We start from the raw sequence: 19158 nt of genomic DNA, 5'->3' as shown, positions 1-19158 counted from the left end.
ACCAGCGCACCCAAAATAAATAAATAAATAAATATTAAAAAAAAAAGAAAGCAACAGATTGATAACAGTGATTGTTCTTTATTTAATAATTAACAAAACGGATTCAATTAATCTAAAAGATCAGTCACAAAGACATTTTTAGGTTTCAGTAATATTAATCATAGTCATTTTCCTATACATTAAGAGAACCAGATAGCCAAAGCAGAATATACTAAAAGCAATGCCACAAGAAAAAGCTGCTACTTGAACAAGCTAACAAAAGAGGAAGAGAACACCAAAACATGTCCTCCCTAAAAGACCAACTGTCCCTGATGGATTCACTGATAAATTAATCTACCACCTCCTGAAGTTCCCTGACATGCCTGAGCTCTCACAGTTCTACTGCCCAGGAGCCCCAGCCCAGCCTTGACCCCTTCTAGAAGGCCTCTTCTAAACTAGTTCACTCCTGAACTAGCAAATATGATCACATCTTGCCTCTGCTGAAAACACTCCTGAAACTCAGCCATAAAAAAGAACAAAATAATGCCATTTGCAGCAACATGAGTGAACCTAGAGACTGTCATACTGAGTGAAGTAAGTCAGACACAGAAAGACAAATAAATGATATCACTTATATGTGGAATCTAAAAAAAAGGATACAAATGAACTTATTTACAAAATGGAAGTAGAGTCACAGATGTAGAAAACAAACTTATGGTTACCAGGGGATATGGCGGGGGAGGGATAAATTGGAAGATTGGAACTGACATATACACACTACTATATATAAAATAGATAACTAATAAGAACCTGCTGTATAGCACAGGGAACTCTACTCAATAGTCTGTAATAGTCTATATGGGAAAAGAATCTTAAAAAAAAAAGAGAGGATATATGTACATGTATAACTGATTCACTTTGCTGTACACCTGAAACTAACACCACATTGTAAATCAACTATACTTCAACAAAAATTTAAAAAAAAAAAGGCTCCTGCAGCTCCCACTGCTTATATATACAGAAGTCCAGGCCCCTTGCCATAGTACACAAGACTCTTCCCTCAACTGGTTCATCCTGACTGTTCCCAGGAAGCCATCCCATCACAGCAGAAAACTTATGGATCCACTCTCAGGCCCTAAAGTACCACTGCCCAAAACCATCGGGCAAACTCCTATTTGCCCCTAAATGCCAGGCTGAAACACCACTTCACAGTGCTGTGGTGCAGTAACCACCCCTACAGCTACTCTCCACTAAATACACCTGTATCTATCAAGGAGATACATCAACCCTCAAACATCTCATCTGGAGTTAACACCAAAGTCTCAAATTCTAGACACAGCTAAGGTCACTACCATCACTCCCCTCCCACCAACCATACATCCAGAACAGTCCAAATAGCTTTCACCTCAACCAATGACCTCTTAGAAATCAGAAGCAACTGGCAGAAAGGCTTTAGCTGTTATCATCCTCTACCTCTCACCTCACTACCAAAGTACATCCAAGTAGTTTCAGGTATAACTGTTTATGAATGATGATACTTTTGGTTTTGGAGAATGTTACGCTCATCGTACACACACACATGCATGCGTGTACGTGCATACACGCACACAGTGACCCCAGGAAATGGAAAGCACCAAAGGGGATTCTGATCTTCCAAACCCAGTGCTGGGATGAACAGTGGCAGGCCCCCCCCATCATTCCTGAGAGGAGTGTCTTGCTGCTATCCCTACATCTGTCCTGTGCTAGGTCTGCGCAGCCATTCAACCAGCCCTGTATCCGGGAAAGCCAGAGGCATCCATCATTCCTAGGGAGAATCCCTATCTAGATGCAACCTGATTCCTACTTTCCACCTTAAGGAATAATCAGGAAGATGATCAGATACAGCAGGAAGGAAAACCCGCAGGAGCTGGCAGGCAGAGTGAAAATGAAGACAGGTACAATATCCACAGAACACTGAGGCTCCTTTCTCTTGCCGAAAGAGAGATGCACCAGTGAGGATGTAAAAAAGGTGCTAGCTTTCCTGATGTGTTAGTGCATGAACTAACACCTTATCCACTGTCCCCAAGCCCCTTCTCCCTACAGGGCCAGGCAGGGTCCGACTTCACAACAATGTTACATTAACAATGTCAAAGCACAAGACCCGCCGCTCACCTCTAAGCAGCCCAGAGGGGTCAAAAGACCCATCTTATGAACAAGGCAAACAGACTGAGACAGCTCCACATGGCTCCATCTCAAACAGTTTCAGGTCAATTTAGGCAGACCTTGAACTCCTCCTACCTCACCTGCTCCACACCATGGATCCCAAACCCAATGGCCAGGCGAAAACGATTCTTACTAAAGAAGGATGAGTGTGTGGAACTCAGAATATCATGCACATGGTAAAAGACTGCATTCCAAGACCAGCTAAAAGACAGGCATGAGGCCTTCTTGATGTAGGGGCATTTAAAACAGGTAATATATTCACAAGAAAGAAAATGTGAAAGCTTCAAAAGTGAAAAATTTCCTTCCCAGTCCTATCCCCAGCCACCCTGTCCCAAGGGACAGCCAATATTACAAGTTTTTCTTAGCTTTCCAAAGATATTCTATGCGTGTACAAGCAGACACAGATATATTCATTTTCCCTCATTTTTTTTTACATTTGGTAGCATAATATACATTGTATTTTTCACTTAGTGATACATCCCAGAGATTACTCCAAAACAGTACTTGAAGAGCCTCCTCATTTTTTTCATGGCTGCATAGTATTCTTTTACAGATTAACAAAAATTCATTTAACCAATGTTCCGAGTTGCTTAAAGTGCCACCCAATAACAGATTATAGTAGTTACTTTTGTAAAACGAACCTTCTCTGCCACCAAAGCCATGCAAAAGTTCAAAGAGCACATTTAGTGCAAGAAAAAGATTTAAGAATCAGTTTACCTTTGATGGGAAATTATTTTTCTAAGCTCCCTGTTCACAAAGAGACAGAGCTATGAACACTGTAGATACATCTAGTCAGCTAAGGCCAAGGCTTGAATAACAAAAGATCACAGCTGCACGCTACACAAAGAGGCCAAACATGCCACACACATTCTGATTAATAACTAAAGGACAGTTTTTGCTCAGATCAAAGCCAATTTTTTTTAAAAAGTCAGGTTCCTGACAATTAGTTGAATCCTGAGCAGGTCTAGATTTCAAGTACTTGAAATTAGTCAATGACGAAAAAACCTGATTGATATTAAACATAGATTGGAAAAGACATACGGTTTAAGTGCTACTCACTCTTTGGAAAAAGCCAGCTGCCTTCTCTGTGTCAGAGGCCAAAAAGTAGAGAGGGCCCGGGCAAAAACACAAGGACTTTTCCTGCCTCCGTGACAGTGTCAGGACAGCTTGCACCATGCCACTTACACCACTCAAGGGACAAATGGACTGAGGACCATATTCTAGAACCCACCAGCTTCTGGTAGAGGCTTTTGTCCCCTCAACTGCGCCTAGCCCAGGACTGGGCATGAACTGCTGGGCAGAAAACAGCTGAAAGGGTGCCTGGGTGGTAGAGGAGGCCCACCTGCAGGGTCCAGAGCCTTCCACAAATCTGTGGTTTGCTGACTGTAAATCTAAGTCTCACGCACATCCTCCTATTTATTAAGAAACTGCCTCAACTGTCTTCCACATGGAGGTCACTTAAAGACTCTGGTCATTAACATAGTAAGATAAAAAAGGAACCAATGTTGGTGGCAGTCTTCCTCTCCATATATGCCAGAGTCCCATGCTGGTAAGCAAAGGCCAAAAGCAGTGAGGGCTAATCAGGTGTATTCCCACTGGGAGCAAGCTCAGGTCACTTGGTTTTGACTGTAAACAGTTCAAATTCCATGAAGGACAATCACTTGCCAATTAATTTTTGGAATGGAAGCCCACACCAGCCCGGCCCAATGGCCACCTTTCAGGATCCTCCACCCAATGGCTTGGCTTAGCAAGTAGGCAGCCAGCAAACAAAGTCCTCTCCAGCTTGTTGGCTGCCACCATGACTCTCATCACAGAATGGATCAAGAGAGCAGAAAAATGTTCTCTTAGCCAATGACTCACCAGGAAGTCTGTTCATGTTGACGCCTTGAGCTGAGAGTCCTATTCCCATGTACCTTTGAAAAAGCATACATACAAAAATTCTGGTTAGCAAATGATTATGCATCTCCCTTCTCAAATATTTCTTGGTAAAAGACAGAAAAACAGGAAAAGCAATGAATGTAGAGACACTTTTAACAAACTAGTGGTTCTTGGAGAACCTTTACATTTTGATTTTCTAATGGAAATCTCTCAATGCCTTAAGCAGCTGGAGAAACAGGAGGTAGTGTCTGTAACCAGGAACCACCGGCTTCAGTTTCAGAGGAAAGTTTCCTGGAGTCACTGCTTCCAGTCCCTTGGTTTCTGGCTCCAGCTAAGGTGGCGGAATCTATTCCCAAGAAGTGCCTAAAGTAACTAGTTCAATCCTAGGTAGTGCTTGGCAGAATAATGCAAGATCAAGCCCAAAGGGACAAAGTCACTCTTCAGCAAAGACCAAAACATGGAAGAATTTAAAGCCAGCTGGATCCATATAGGATCATAAAGACCCCTCACACAGGGCTTCTTCTCTGGGGTCTCCAAATTCATTACCCTTGCCCTATACATTCACCACTGGTCTCCTCAGTCATCCAAAGCTGAAGGTGGTGGTGTGTGAGGCCCCAGAGACCCACCCCGTACTCTTCCCACCCAGGTACCTAAACAATTTAGGCAGCTACAGCCAGGTGGGACCCATGCTGGGCAACTCTGTCAAAGATATCTCAGTGGCACTCATGAGAGGGCAGGTCAGAAAAGGAAATGAACAGGGTTTTTTAGTCTAAATATTTGTAGTGTACAAAGAAACAGTGAGGTATTTCCCCAAGAACTTAGAAATAAGAGAAACAAGTCAACACTATCTAAGTGTAAAATAGTAGAAACCCACACATGATGCCTGAATTAACTGCATATGAGCATCAAGAGGTAGTTGAGAAGCTCACAATATTGAAAACACCAAGACGGCTTGGGGTAACTTTACGGTTACCCCAACCAAGACGGCTAAGGGGTAACTTTACGGTTGCATTAACAATGTGAATAAGGACTTCCCTCGTGGCGCAGTGGTTAAGAATCTGCCTGCCAATGCAGGGGACACGGGTTCGAGCCCTGGTCCGGGAAAATCCCATATGCCGCGGAGCATCTAAGCCCATGTGCCACAACTATTGAGCCTGCGCTCTAGAGCCCACACGCTGCAACTACTGAAGCCCGCGCGTTCTAGGGCTGTGTGCCACAACTACTGAGCCTGCGTGCTGCAACTATTGAAGCCCATGTGCCTAGAGCCTGTGCTTCGCAACAAGAGAAGCCACCGCAACGAGAAGCCCGTGCAACGGCAAAGAAGAGTAGCCCCTGCTCGCCGCAACTAGAGGAAGCCCATGTGCAGCAACGAAGACCCAATGCAGCCAACAATAAATAAGTAAATAAAAACAATGTGAATGAGCTTAATGCCACTGAACTGTTCACTTAAAAATAGTTAAAGTGATAAAATTTATGTGATGTATATTTTACCACAATAAAAAATGTATTTTTAAAAAAGCAATTACACGGGGTTGCCTTATTTTGACCATTTCCAAGTAGCTTACATTTACATTCTAATTGTTCCCTGTTGTAATTCTGCAAGAAATCATTTTACATACATTTCCCCACCTTGGGCCATTCTTTTTCTCTCCTGGCATGTTCCATGCACCTTATGTACCTGTTTCCTAACACTACCAGAGTCCCCACAACGTGGTGCTCCTGAAGCTGCGAGACTTCCACCTGCAGCAAATGCCCCTTTGCCCTTCTCTGGCCAGCTGCACCACTGGGTGTTGGAGAGCAGGGAGGAAGGCTCTGACCTACCCATTTTCCCCTGAAACCAGCTACCCCCCATCTTGCTGGGCAGGACCCAGGAAACGACAGCATCAACACAGGGCAGCAGCTGAATAACTGGCCTGCAGGGGTTAGGGGAAAGGGGAGGGAAGGGAAAGGAGAAAAGGGAAAGGAACAGCACTTCAAAGAATGACTCCCATGGTTCAAAAGACTCTCAAACTGCCTGCTACCTCCTGCCAGGAGGGGACCTTCAAGGACCATCAGGAGCAGAAGCTGTGTAAGCCTGCTGGCAGGATTCCCATTAGACTAAAACCTGCACATTTGCCCAGAAAAACAGCAGCCCAAATAATCAGCTTCCTTACTTTACGTGGAAGATGCTGCCAAAAGTTGGTCTCCATTCCCTTTGCACCACAGCTGACCAAGCAGCAAATTACCCCAACTGCCCCTGCAGTCATCAATCAACATATGCAAATGCAACATAGCCAGGAGTTTTCCTGACTTGGATGCCAGGCCACTTATCCTGCCCTGTTTAGAGGGGCCTGGCCTCTGCCCAACATCACATGTGATCCCATCCCTGGCATACAGGTTTCCTGACACTAAGATGAGGGCTTATGTTTGAAGCACATGTGCTTCCTGGGTGACCCCCAACTGCTTAAGGCTACTGCAAATAGGGGAGGTCAAGGGTCATCCAGGAAGAGTATGCTTGGCCACCAGCAACAGAGCTCTGGTTCCACAACTTCCCATGGGAACAGGGAACTACTAAGGCACATGCACTCAAACACAAGTTGCTTATGTCTCTGTATAGGGGAAGCCTCTTCCACCTCCAGCAGTTAGCCCTCAACACCTCCCTGCAGACTCTGCCCCACAGGTGGGACAGTGTTTACCAGTGGATGGCCTGGGAGCCTCTGTTCAAACCCCAGGGTCAACTTGAGAATCTGAGTAGATAAGCTAAGGGTAGCGCACACAGAGGAGACCAATACCCACACTTGGATGTCATGCCCCCGTGAGTGTCAATGACACAGGGAGCAGCCCCACAGAAGCCTAAGTTGCATGTTCATATGAGGTCAAGCTAAGTCAGTGTTCAAAGGGAATGAGTCCCAATTTTTCAAACATTGGATGATATTAAGTCTTTTCCAAAAGTATAATGTTCTAAAATTACAAAAAGATGCAGCCTTCCAGCAAGTCTTCATACACTTAAAAACTTAACCAACCAGTCTAAGATCAGCAAAGAGCAGAAAAAAAAACTATAAGGACACTGTGAATATACTAAAAAAACAGTGAATTGTACACTGTGAGTGAATTGTACGGTATATTAAATTACTTCTCAAAAACACTCAACAAACTAGGCATAAAAGGAAACTATCTCAACATAATAAAAGGAAGGCCTTATATGAGAAACCCACAGCTAACATCATATCCAATGGTGAAAGAATGAGAACTTTTCCTCTAAGATCAGGAACAGGACAAAGATGCCTGCTTTCACCACTTCTATTCAACAGAGTATTAGAAGTTCTAGCCAAAGCAAGTAGACAAGAAAAATAAATAAAAGGTATCCAAATTGGAAAGGAATAGGTAAAACTATCTCTGTTCACAGATGACATGATCCTATATGTAGGAATCCTATATTCCACAAAAAACTGTTAGTACTAACAAACAAATTCAGCAAAGTCACAGGATACAAAATCAACACACAAAAAGCAGTTGTGTTTCAACATAAACACTGAACAAAGGAAAAAAGAAATCAAGAAAATAATTCCGTTTACAATAGTATCAAAAAAAATAAAATACTTAGGAATTAACTTTACCAAGAAGGCAAAAAGCTTGTACACTAAAAACTAAAATGTTGCTGAAATTTTAGAAGACAGAAATAGGAAATTCCCTGGCAATCCAGTGGTTAGGACTCAGGGCTTTCACTGTTGGGGCCCGGGGTTTGATCCCTGGTCAGGGAACTAAGAACCAGCAAGCCATGCAGCACAGCCAATAAATAAATAAATTAAATTTTATAAATAAATAAATTTTAAAAAAGACACAGGGACTTCCCTGTTGGTCCAGTGGCTAAGACTCCACACTCCCAATGCAGGGGGCCCGGGTTCGGTCCTTGGTCAGGAAACTAGATCCCACATGCTGCAAATAAGACCCAGCACAGCCAAATAAATAAATAAAATATTTAAATAAATAAGTAAAAAGAAACAAATAAATGGAAAGACATCTGTGTTCACGGACTGGAAGACAATATTGTTAAGATGTCAATACTACCCAAAGCAATATACAAAATCAATGCCATCCATTTGGGAAAAGAAAAGTTGGGGACTTCCCTGGTGGTGTAGTAGTTAAGAATCGCCTGCCAATTCAGGGGACACAGGTTCGATCCCTGGTCCAGGAAGATCCCACATGCCGCAAGCAACTAAGCCCATACTCCACAACTACTGAGCCCACGCATCACAACTACTGAAGCCCGGGCGCCTAGAGCCTATGTTCTGCAACAAGAGAAGCCACCATAATGAGAAGCCTGTGCACCAAAATGAAGAGTAGGCCCTGAATGCCCCAACTAGAGAAAGCCCGCGCACAGCAACGAAGACCTAATGCAGCCAAAATAAATAAATAAATAAAATTAAATTAAGAACCCAGAAATAAACTCTCCTATATGTGGTCAACTGATTTCAATAAAGATGCCAAGACGATTCGATGGGAAAGTGATAGTCTTTTCAACAAATGGGACATGTGGATATCCAAATAGATATACAACTGGTGCTGGGACAACTGGATATCCACATGCAAAAGAATGAAGTTGGGAGCTTCCCTGGTGGCGCAGTGGTTGACAGTCCGCCTGCCGATGCAGGGGACACGGGTTCGTGCCCCGGTCTGGAATGATCCCGCATGTCGCGGAGCGGCTGGGCCCGCGAGCCATGGCCGCTGAGCCTGCGCGTCCGGAGCTTGTGCTCCGCAGCGGGAGAGGCCGCAATAGTGAGAGGCCCGCATACCATAAAAAAAAAAAAAAAAAAAAGAATGACGTTGGGGCTTCCCTGGTGGCGCAGTGGTTAAGAATCCTCCTGCCAATGCAGGGGACACAGGTTCGATCCCTAGTCCGGGAAGATCCCACATGCCACACAGCAACTAAGCCCATGCACCACAACTACTAACCCTGCGCTCTAGAGCCCACGGGCCACAACTACTGAACCCTGTGCACCTAGAGCCCATGCTCCACAACAAGAGAAACCACCACAATGAGAAGCCCGTGCACCGCAACGAAGAGTAGCCCCTGTTCGCCACAACTAGAGAAAGCCCTCGCACAGCAACGAAGACCCAACGCAACCAAAAATAAATAAAATAAATTTATTAAAAAAAACAACAAAAATAGAAGGAAGTTGGAGACCCTTACCATACACCATATGCAAAATTAACTCAGAATGGATCAAAGACCTAAATGTAAAACCTAAAACTATAAAACTCTTTGAAGAAAACAGAGGAGAAAAGCTTTATGACATTGGAATTGGCAATGATTTCCTGGATTCTTTGGACACCCAAAGCACAGGAAACAAAAGAAAAAATAAATTGGACTACATCTAACTTTTGTGCATCAAAGGACTGTCAACACAGTGAAAAGCAACCAAAGAAATGGGAAAAATATTTGCAAATCATATACCTGATAAGGGTTTAATATCCAGGATATACAAAGAACTCTTACAATCAACAACAAAAAAACAAGCAACTCTATTAAAATGGGCAACGGACTTGAATAAACAAGAGATACACATGGCCAATCAGCACATGAAAAGATGCTCAGCATCACTAATTGTTAGGAAATACACATCAAAACCACAATGAGATACCATTTCACACCCTTTAGTATGGTTATTATCAAAAAACCAGAAAATAACAAGTATTAGTGAGGATGTAGAGAAACTGAAACCCATGTGTATTAATGGTGCAGCCACTGTGGAAAACAGTATGGCAGTTAATTATATGGCAATTCAAACACAGAATTACCATAAGATCCAACAATTCCACTTCTGGGCATATACCCAAAAGAATTGAAAGCAGAATTCTAACAGGTATCTGTACACCCAGATTCATAGTGGCTTTATTCACAATCAGCCAAAGGTGTATTAAAATGAAATAACAAGACCAAAATGGAGTTATCTGCCCCTAGGACAGCAAACCAAGACTTCACTGCACATCAACTATACCCCAATTTAAAAAAAAAATTAGGGTTTCCCTGGTGGCGCAGTGGTTAAGAATCTGCCTGCCAACGCAGGGGACATGGGTTGGAGCCCTGGTCTGGGAAGATTCCCACATGCCGCGTAGCAACTAAGCCTGTGAGCCACAACTACTGAAGCCTGTGCACCTAGAGCCCGTGCTCCGCAACAAGAGAAGCCAGGACAATGAGAAGCCCATGCACTGCAACAAAGAGCAGCCCCCACTCACTGCAACTAGAGAAAGCCCGCACACAGCAACGATGACCCAACACAGCCAAAAATAAATAGATTAATTAATTTTAAAAAAAATTAATTGCACTTTGAACCTCTCTCAGGAATGTGACCTTTAAACAATCAATCTGAAATTTCCTGATTAGCACTACTGAGGTAATCTGCATGATAAAACCCCACCATTCCCTTCCTGCAAAAGATATCCTGCCTAAAACAATCCTTTCTTTTCTTTTGCTAATAACTTTCTTGCCCCACCCTCCTTCTGCCAGATAAAAACCTTTCATTTTGTACAACCCCTTGGAAGGAGTATCTCTCTACTTGCTAAATGTGATGTTGCCCAATTCATGAACCGTTGAATAAAGCCAATTAAATCTTCAAATTCACCAGTTGAATTTTTGTTTTTTAACGGGTAGAAAGTTTCTATTGATGAGTGGATAAACAGAATATGGTATATACACACAATGGAATATTATACAGCCGTAAAAAGGAAAAAAATTCGGACAAATGCTACAACAGGGATGAACCTTGAGGACACTATGCTAAATGAAATAAAATTCATAAAAACAAAGAATGGTGGTTGCCAGGGTCTAGGGGGAGGGGAGAATAGGGAGTTATTGTTTAATGGGTACAGAGTTTCAGTTTGGCAAGATGGAAAAAGTTCTGGAAACAGATGATGGTGATGGTTGTACAACAATGTTAATGTACTTAAGGCCACTGAACTGTACACTTAAGAATTATTAAAATGGTAAATTTTATGTTATGTATTTATATTTTACCACAATAAAATAAATGAACACATATCAGAACAACTGTTTAAAAAAAAAAAGGTTCAAGCCCACTACCACCAATTATAACATTTGTTATTACATAAAGTCTTTTCCTCTCTTCAAGCTTGGTCATTTAGGGTCCAGGGAGATAATACCTTTACCTGCCTTTTCCAAGGTGTCATCTCTGGCCAAAAACCCAGCATGTGAATATGAGTTTATTTGGTTCTGATATCTCCCAAACATCAATCCCTCAACCCAAACAAACAAGCACAATAGATGGAGCCTAAGTCTGCAGGCTCCAACCCTACGTCTCGTGCCACAGTGGGGAGAACAGATGCTGCGTCTGCTGCCCACCTCAGGATGCCGGGGCTATGGGCTGGAGCCTCCAGCCCTCAGAGGAAAAGCAAGACTCAAGTGCAGTGCTGGGCAAATAATGGACATTCAACAAACGCCTAGGGTTCATCCATTCACAGGTTGGCAAAGAATTTTATCACCAAAGTCACAGGCTCTCTCCCAGCCACATTTCAATGGGAACCTCAGCTTCTAGGTGGTATGAGGTCATGACAGAGCTATATGACAGGTAAGTGAGCTCTGAACTCAGCCACAACATCCCCAGTACTATTCTCCCCTCTTGCTGACATTGGACTTCAGCACTGTGAAATTAAATGACTTACAACAACAGACCTAGTGACATAACAGGCACAAGGGAAGTTCACTTCTCCATCCACTCACAAAAAATCTAGGTAAGACCTGAGGTTTCCTCTCAATCACCAATGAGGGGACTTTCCTGGTGGCGCAGTGGTTAAGAATCCGCCTGCCAATGCAGAGGACATGGGTTTGAGCCCTGGTCCGGGAAGATCCCACATGCTGCGGAGCAACTAAGCCTATGCTCCACAACTACTGAGCCTGCGCTCTGGAGTCTGTGAGCCACAACTACTGAAGCCCACGTGCCTAGAGCCTGTGCTCCACAGCAAGAGAAGCCACCGCAATGAAGAAGAGCCCCCACTCGCCGCAACTAGAGAAAGTCCGCCCACAGCAATGAAGACCCAACACAGCCAAAAATAAATACATAAATAAATAAATTTATTAAAAAGAAAAATCACCAATGAGTAACATGTGTAGTGCCTTGCCAGGTCCTGGACTGATGTGGTCGCAGCTCTCCGATAGGCTGCCATGAATGAGACAAAACAATAAAAAAAAACCCAAACCCAAGTATCTTCACCTTTGGATCTAAGAAGCAGGAAGAATGACGTTAAGAAGTCACCCTGATGCTGCCTCCCCTCCGTTGATCTCTGGTGGCACTTGAAAATGAATGGGTTGTTTGCTGCTGTTGGGTCCTTGCTAAAGTTGTAAAAACAGGTGTGATAAATGTCTCTTCATAGAGGCCTCTGTAGTCACCCATTCCACAAAGATCCTCTGTGCCTAGTACTGCGCTGGGGACACGAGGGTGGATTCCCTGCCCTGGAACAGTTTCCAGTGCCAAGTCAGGGGTGGGCCAGAGAATCAGGGTGCAATGAGTGGGGGGTTCCCAGAGGAAGCGAAGGCTGAGCCAAGACCTAGTAAAGGAGATGAGGGGAAAAAAAAAGGAGCTTGCTCCACGCAGAAGCAACAGAATGTGCTGAGGCGTAGAGGCAAGAAAGCAGCCCCGTGGTCAAGGAAGTGAGAAGAGTTCAGTGTGGCTGGGTCACAGCTTGGGTAGACCTAAAAAGAGCCAAAGCTGGAGCCGGAAACAAGCTATTCACACACAGCCTGCATACTAGCTTAAGGAGTTTGAACTTCATGGGAGGTCATTGGGAAGCTGCAGAAAGGGTTTAAGAAAGGGCGCAACTGATCAAACATCTGATATTTGAAAAATGGATTGAAGAAGCAAAACTAGAGGCTACCAAAATCATCCCAGTGGAAGATGACAAGGCTGGACAAGGAAAGAAATAGTGGGATGGCAAGATGTGGAGAGAGCCAAGTGTTCTTTAGAATACGGTGAACTTACTGGGTGGGGGAGGAGCTGCCCAGGACACATCCCAACACAACCAGTCACCAAAGAAAGGGCAATTCTGAGACGTACTTGGAAAGTTTGGAGCCTAAGTGCCTGTCAGTAGCAGCCTTGCTCCAGCTCTGCTCCAAGCCTTTACACTGTGCACAAACAGCTGAACAGGAAACATACCTGTATCAGAGCAAATATATCGGACAAACCCAGATTCAAATCACCTCTTCACCATGTGCCCAAGGGCACATCACTTGGCCTGTCAGAGTCTGCTTCCTCAGCTATCGCCATGAATCCAGAGAGCCCTCAGGGCAGCCACTGAAAGGAGTGGACAACCCCACTGTCTTCTAGTTCATGCACTGGTGGCTCTTCTAGTATTGGAATCTGGTAAAGGAAAGTAGGCCATCCTTGAAGGCCTGGATCTTGGGACATCTAAAAACAAATGCCTGTTTACATGGGACTGCCAAGGAGAAAGAAGGTGAGCATTTGCTTCCTTCTTGGTAATGGGTCAGGCAATGCTAGGAACACTAATAGACACAGGCTGCCACGGTCTCCTGGGAGGGACGCAACAAGGGCTCTCACTCCCCAAGCTGGTGACAGGCACAGACAGAGCTTAGTTCCCCACACTTCACATCTCCACTAGGGCTTTCTTTTCAAGTAGCAGGATGTATCTGAGAAGCTTGGGGGAACAGTTATTTACCCCATAAAATGACTGAAAGTAAGGTAAACCCATCTGATTTACTCCTTTCTTCTAACATGGTAGCAAAATAGAAAATAGCGTTTGTCAGAGAGGTGAAACAGCCAGTAAGTGTAGAGGGACAACAGACGAGCTCTCATGGCAGAGAGGCCATGAGTCGGCCTCTACCTTCTCAGTCTCTACTCTTCACCGCAAAAACCACAACATGGGCTAGAAGAGTGACTCCGCCTCTCTGTCAGGCTCCAGAGAGAAGAGGGCTGGGTCAGGATCTCCCAGAGAGCAGGAGAGAAGAGCAGCAGCAGCAGCAGTGGCCCTCAGCTGACCACACAGCCAGGTCCACCCTGAGGCAGCAGGTCCAAACCAGGGCCCTGGAAAATGACCAGCCTTGAGAATGGACTGGTCGTTTCTGGGGTCCGTGCTGCCCTCCATCCGCCTCTGCTGACTCTCCCACAAAAGCAACAGTCCGCTGAAACCACTGCAGTCATGCAGAGAGTTGCGAGCATGTTCCAGTCAGCTTAGATTCTTCCTTTTTCTCTTTAGTTTTCCAGATCTTCTACAATTAACATAAATTACTTTGATAATCATAGAAAAATCATTTTCAAGAGCCAGCTGATGGCTGCATACTGAAGAGGTTGCTGGCTCTCACCCATCAGACTCTCCCTGGATTGTCCCAGGGCAACATTTCAATGCCAGAGAGACGCAATGAGGGACCTGGGCTTCATGGTCAGCTCCTCAGTATACTCACTTCCCTGAGCCTTGACAGGAGGGCTGAATCTGCATCAGAAGAGCACACCTTCAGAAACAGCAAGAAATGGTCAAAATCCATGCTCAGTAGAGGAGGTGGGGCTCCTGGTGCATCCCAAGCATAACCCAGAGGAGACCCTCAGGAGACCCCGCTGAAGTGACACAGCCTCAGCACAGCTCTAACTGACTGGAGAGTCTTCCATGACCCAGGCAGGCCTGGGGGTAGACAGAGGACAGGACCTTAGAAAGCAGGCCTCTGGACTCTCACACCCTTCGAAGATGTACAGCAAGGCCTGGAGGGAGGAGACCACCCCTTTGCTGTAATCCCCCACCTGGTCCTCAGAGATAACTTGGAGTGCTCCACGCAAGGACCCTCTTTGGCAACAAGTCTGACATTCCCTTCCTGCCTCCTGAAGAGAAGCCCCTGAAGAGTTTTAAAGTGACAGGGACACTTTGCGGCAAGGCTCCAGAGACAACATCCCAGACTCTGAAGCCTGGTCTCAGACACTGCAGCCTAACTCAGGACTGTGGGTCTTTGATTTCACCCCACATCTCAGGTTCCCTATCAGAAGAAGAGAGGCTGGACTAAATGGGCTCCTAAGCACCTTCCCAGCTCTGGCCTAGAGACTTCGGTTCTTGGCAGAATAATGTCTGGGTACTGTTGCAAATGTGTTGTACCCAGTTCCAAGACCAAGATGGGGCAGACCCTGGAAAAGCAATCAAAAAGCCATCAAGAAGACATCAAAAGAAAAGGAAATTATAGATCAGTATACCTTCTGAAGAGAGATGCACAAATCCTCAACAAAACTATAGCAAACCAAATTCAACGTCATTAAAAGGATTAATATCATGACCAAGTGAGATTTATGCCAGGAAATCAAGGGCAATTTAACATAAGAAAATCAATCAAGGCACTTCCCTGGTGGCTCAGTGGTTAAGAATCCGCCTGGGGCTTCCCTGGTGGCGCAGTGGTTGAGAGTCCGCCTGCCGATGCAGGGGACACAGGTTCGTGCCCCGGTCTGGGAAGATCCCACATGCCGCGGAGCGGCTGGGCCCGTGAGCCATGGCCACTGAGCCTGCGCGTCCGGAGCCTGTGCTCCGTGGCGGGAGAGGCCACATTGGTGAGAGGCCCGCGTACTGCAAAAAAAAAAAAAAAAAGAATCCGCCTGCCAATGCAGGGGACGTGGGTTCGAGCCCTGGTCCAAGAAGATCCCACGTGCTGCGGAACAACTTAAGCCCATGCGCCACAACTACTGAGCCTGTGCTCTAGGGGCCGCAAGCCACAACTATTGAAGCCCGCGTGCCCTAGAGCCCACGCATCGCAACTACTGAGCCCATGCGTCACAACTACTGAAGCCAGTGTGCTCTAGGGCCCGCGTGCCACAACTACTGAGCCCACGTGCTGCAACTACTGAAGCCTGCGTGCCTACAGCCCGTGCTACGCGACAAGAGAAGCCACTGTAATGAGAAGCCCACGTACCGCAACGAAGAGTAGCCCCCGCTCACCGCAACTAGAGAAAGCCCACACACAGCAATGAAGACCCAATGCAGCCAAAGGAAAAAAATAAAATCAATCAATATAATAAACCACATTAACAGAAAGAAGGAAAAAGAAAACCACACGATCATCTCAATTGACAGAAAAAGCTTTTGAAAAATCCAGCATCCCTTCATGATAAAAACACTCAGAAAACTAGGAACAAAAGGGAACTTCCTCAACATGATAAAGGGCATTTACGAAAAACTCACAGCCAACATACCCAATGGTGAAAGACTGAAAGCTTTTACCCTAAGATGAGGAACAATACAAGGATGTCCACCTTTCACCACTGCTATTCAACACTGTACTGGAAGTTCTACTCAGACCGATTAGACAAGAAAAAGAAATAAAAAGCATAAAAATTGGAAAGGAATAAGTAAAACTATCTCTATTTGCAGATGACATGATCCTATATCTAGATAATCCTATATATAGAAAGTCCCAAACAATACACAGAAAGCTTACTAGACCTAATAAATAGCAAAGTCGCAGGATGCAAAATCAACACACAAGAAGCAGTTTCAATATACTAACACTGAACAATCGAAGGAGAAAATTAAGAAAACAATTCCATTTACAACAGCATCAAAACAAACAAAGAAACAAACAAGAAAAACCCTTAGGAATAAATTTAACCAAGAAGATAAAAGGTTTGTATACAAAAAATTATAAAACATTGCTAAAAGAAATTAAAGAAGACAAAAATAAATGGAAAGACATCCCATGTTCATGGACTGGAAAGCTTAATATTATTAAGATGGAGAGTATTGTTAATATACTCTAAATTGATTTACAGATTCAACACAATCCCTACAAAAATTCCAACAGTCTTTTTTGTAGAAATGGAAAAGTCAGTCCTCAAAATCCATATGGACTTGCAAGGGATCCCAAGTAGCTAAAACAATCTTGAAGAAAGAACAAAGTTAAAGGATTCATACTTCCCAATTTCAAAACTTACTATAAAACTACAGTAATCAAAACAGTGTGGTACTGGCATAGGTAGACATATAGACTATTAGAATAGAAGTAAAAGTCCAGAAATAAATTTATACAGCTGAATTACTTTCAACAAGGATGCTAAGTCCATTCAATGGGGAAAGAATAGTCTCTTCAACAATTGGTGCTGGGACAACTGGATTTCTACTTCATACCTTATATAAAAATTAACTCAAAACGGATCAATGATCATAATACAAGAGCTAAAACCATAAAACTCTTAGAAGATAACATAGGGGAAAAGATTCATGACCTTGGTTTAGGCCATGGATTCCTAGATATGATACCAAAAGCATGAGCACCAAAAGAAAAAAATAGATGAGCTGGACTTCATCAAAATTAAAACTTTTATGCATCAAAGGTCATTATCAAGAAAGTGAAAAGAGGGAATTCCCTGGTGGTACAGTGGTTAGGACTCCACAGTCCCACCGCAGGGGGCACGGGTTTGATCCCTGGTCAGGGAACTGAGAATCCACAAGCTGCCCAGCGAGGCAAAAAAAAAAAAAAAAAAAAGTGAAAAGACAACCTAGAGAATGGGAGAACATATTTCCAATTCATATATCCTATAAGGATCTACTATTCAAAATATATATAGAATTCCTACAAGTCAACAAAAAAAAGACAAACAACTCAATTATAAAATAGCCAAAGGACTTGAATAGACATTTGTATCGCCAAAGAAGATATAAAAATGGCCAATAAATACATGAAAAGATGCTCAACGTTACTAGTCATTAGGAACTGCAAACCAAAACCAAAATGAGATACTAATTCACACCTAGGATGAGGAAGGGAGGGAGGAAGAAAAAAGGAAATAAGTTGTTGGTGAGGATGTAGAGAAATTAGAAACGTCACACATTGCTGGTGGGGATATAAAATTGTATAGCTGCTTTGGAAAATCGTTTGGTGATTCCTCAAAAAGTTAAACGTGGAACAATCAAGCAATTCTTTTTTTTTTTGGTCATACCACGGGGCTTCTGGATCCTAGTTCCCTGAACAGGGATCTAACCCGGGCCCCCTGCAGTGGAAGCACAGAGCCCCAACCACTGGACCGCCATGGAATGCTAATCAAGCAATTTTTAAGTGTACACTCAAAAGAACTGAAAAGATGGTCACCTTCCCTGGCGGCGCAGTGGTTAAGAATCTGCCTGCCAGTGCAGGGGACACGGGTTCAATCCCTGGTCCAGGAAGATCCCACGTGCCACAGAGCAACTAAGCCCACGTGCCACAACTACTGAAGCCCTCGCGCCTAGAGCCCGTGCTCCGCAGCAAGAGAAGCCACCGCAATTAGAAGCCTGCGCACCGCAACGAAGAGTAGCCCCCGCTCACCACAACTAGAGAAAGCCCGCACACAGCAACAGAGATCCAACGCAGCCAAAAATAAATAAATTTATTTTTTATAAATGGCTAAAATGGTACGTTTTATATTTATTTTACCATACACACACACACACACACACACACACACACACACACAGTGTCACCAAAAACACCCCTATGGCCCTGCAGGCCAGCATTAGCCTCATCTGGCTTTTCCGGACAAGACAAGTAGGGCTTGGCAGAGCTCAGTGGAAAGCATCGGAGTATCCTGACCTCAGGTCAGGGCCAGAAGAAAGAAGTCCCTCACCATAAGCACACAGCAGATGACAAAAGTGAAGAACACAGAACTAACTCTTTTTACTTTTCATCCATTTCTCCTTAGAGAGAAGGTGGATTTTATGGACTGGCAAGCCCATAGACACTTTTAACAAATGTTGCCAATGATTATGGGACCTGAACTTTTTTTTTTTTGGCTGTGCCACAAGGCTTGCGGGATCTTAGTTCCCCAACCAGGGATCCAACTAGGGCCCTGGCAGTGAAAGTGCCAAGTCCTAACCACTGGACCACCAGGGAATTGCCTGAACATTTTTAATTTAAGTTCCATCAATTGAATGTCTCCAGGCCCACAGAGCTCTGGTAGGAAGTGACAAAGAGGAGAGTAGAGACAAGCTCCTCAGCCTCAGGGCTGAGATGGCTCTCGGGGGCTGCAGGAAGGTAAGCTCTGCCGTCAAGCCTCTCAGGTCAAAGGGCCAGTCACCACTGCCCCGTCCCCTGCCTCAGACCCCCCAAGGAGCTACTGGAATCTCATCGGACAGTTTCCTCTTAACATCTAACAC

General features: G+C 44.3%; 1 protein-coding gene across 3 annotated transcripts in view; it reads right to left on the bottom strand.

The window, feature by feature from the left end:
- RANBP10 (RAN binding protein 10) overlaps positions 1–19158 on the bottom strand; it is a 67039-nt gene that overhangs the window by 37778 nt on the left and 10103 nt on the right. For 2 of the 3 annotated variants that reach the window (XM_027119543.1, XM_027119542.1), the window contains exon 4: positions 4042–4094. The exons of the other annotated variant lie outside the window; for it this stretch is intronic. In XM_027119543.1, the coding sequence (XP_026975344.1) occupies positions 4042–4094 (53 nt within the window). The remainder of the gene's footprint in view (positions 1–4041; positions 4095–19158) is intronic. 3 annotated transcript variants of the gene reach the window in all.

Source organism: Aethalodelphis obliquidens, unplaced genomic scaffold, assembly GCF_003676395.1.
Source record: "Aethalodelphis obliquidens isolate GAN/ISIS:26980383/991018 unplaced genomic scaffold, ASM367639v1 scaffold20, whole genome shotgun sequence".
In the NCBI taxonomy this organism is placed as follows: Eukaryota; Metazoa; Chordata; class Mammalia; order Artiodactyla; family Delphinidae; genus Aethalodelphis; species Aethalodelphis obliquidens.
This window is presented reverse-complemented; position numbering and strand designations above follow the sequence as displayed.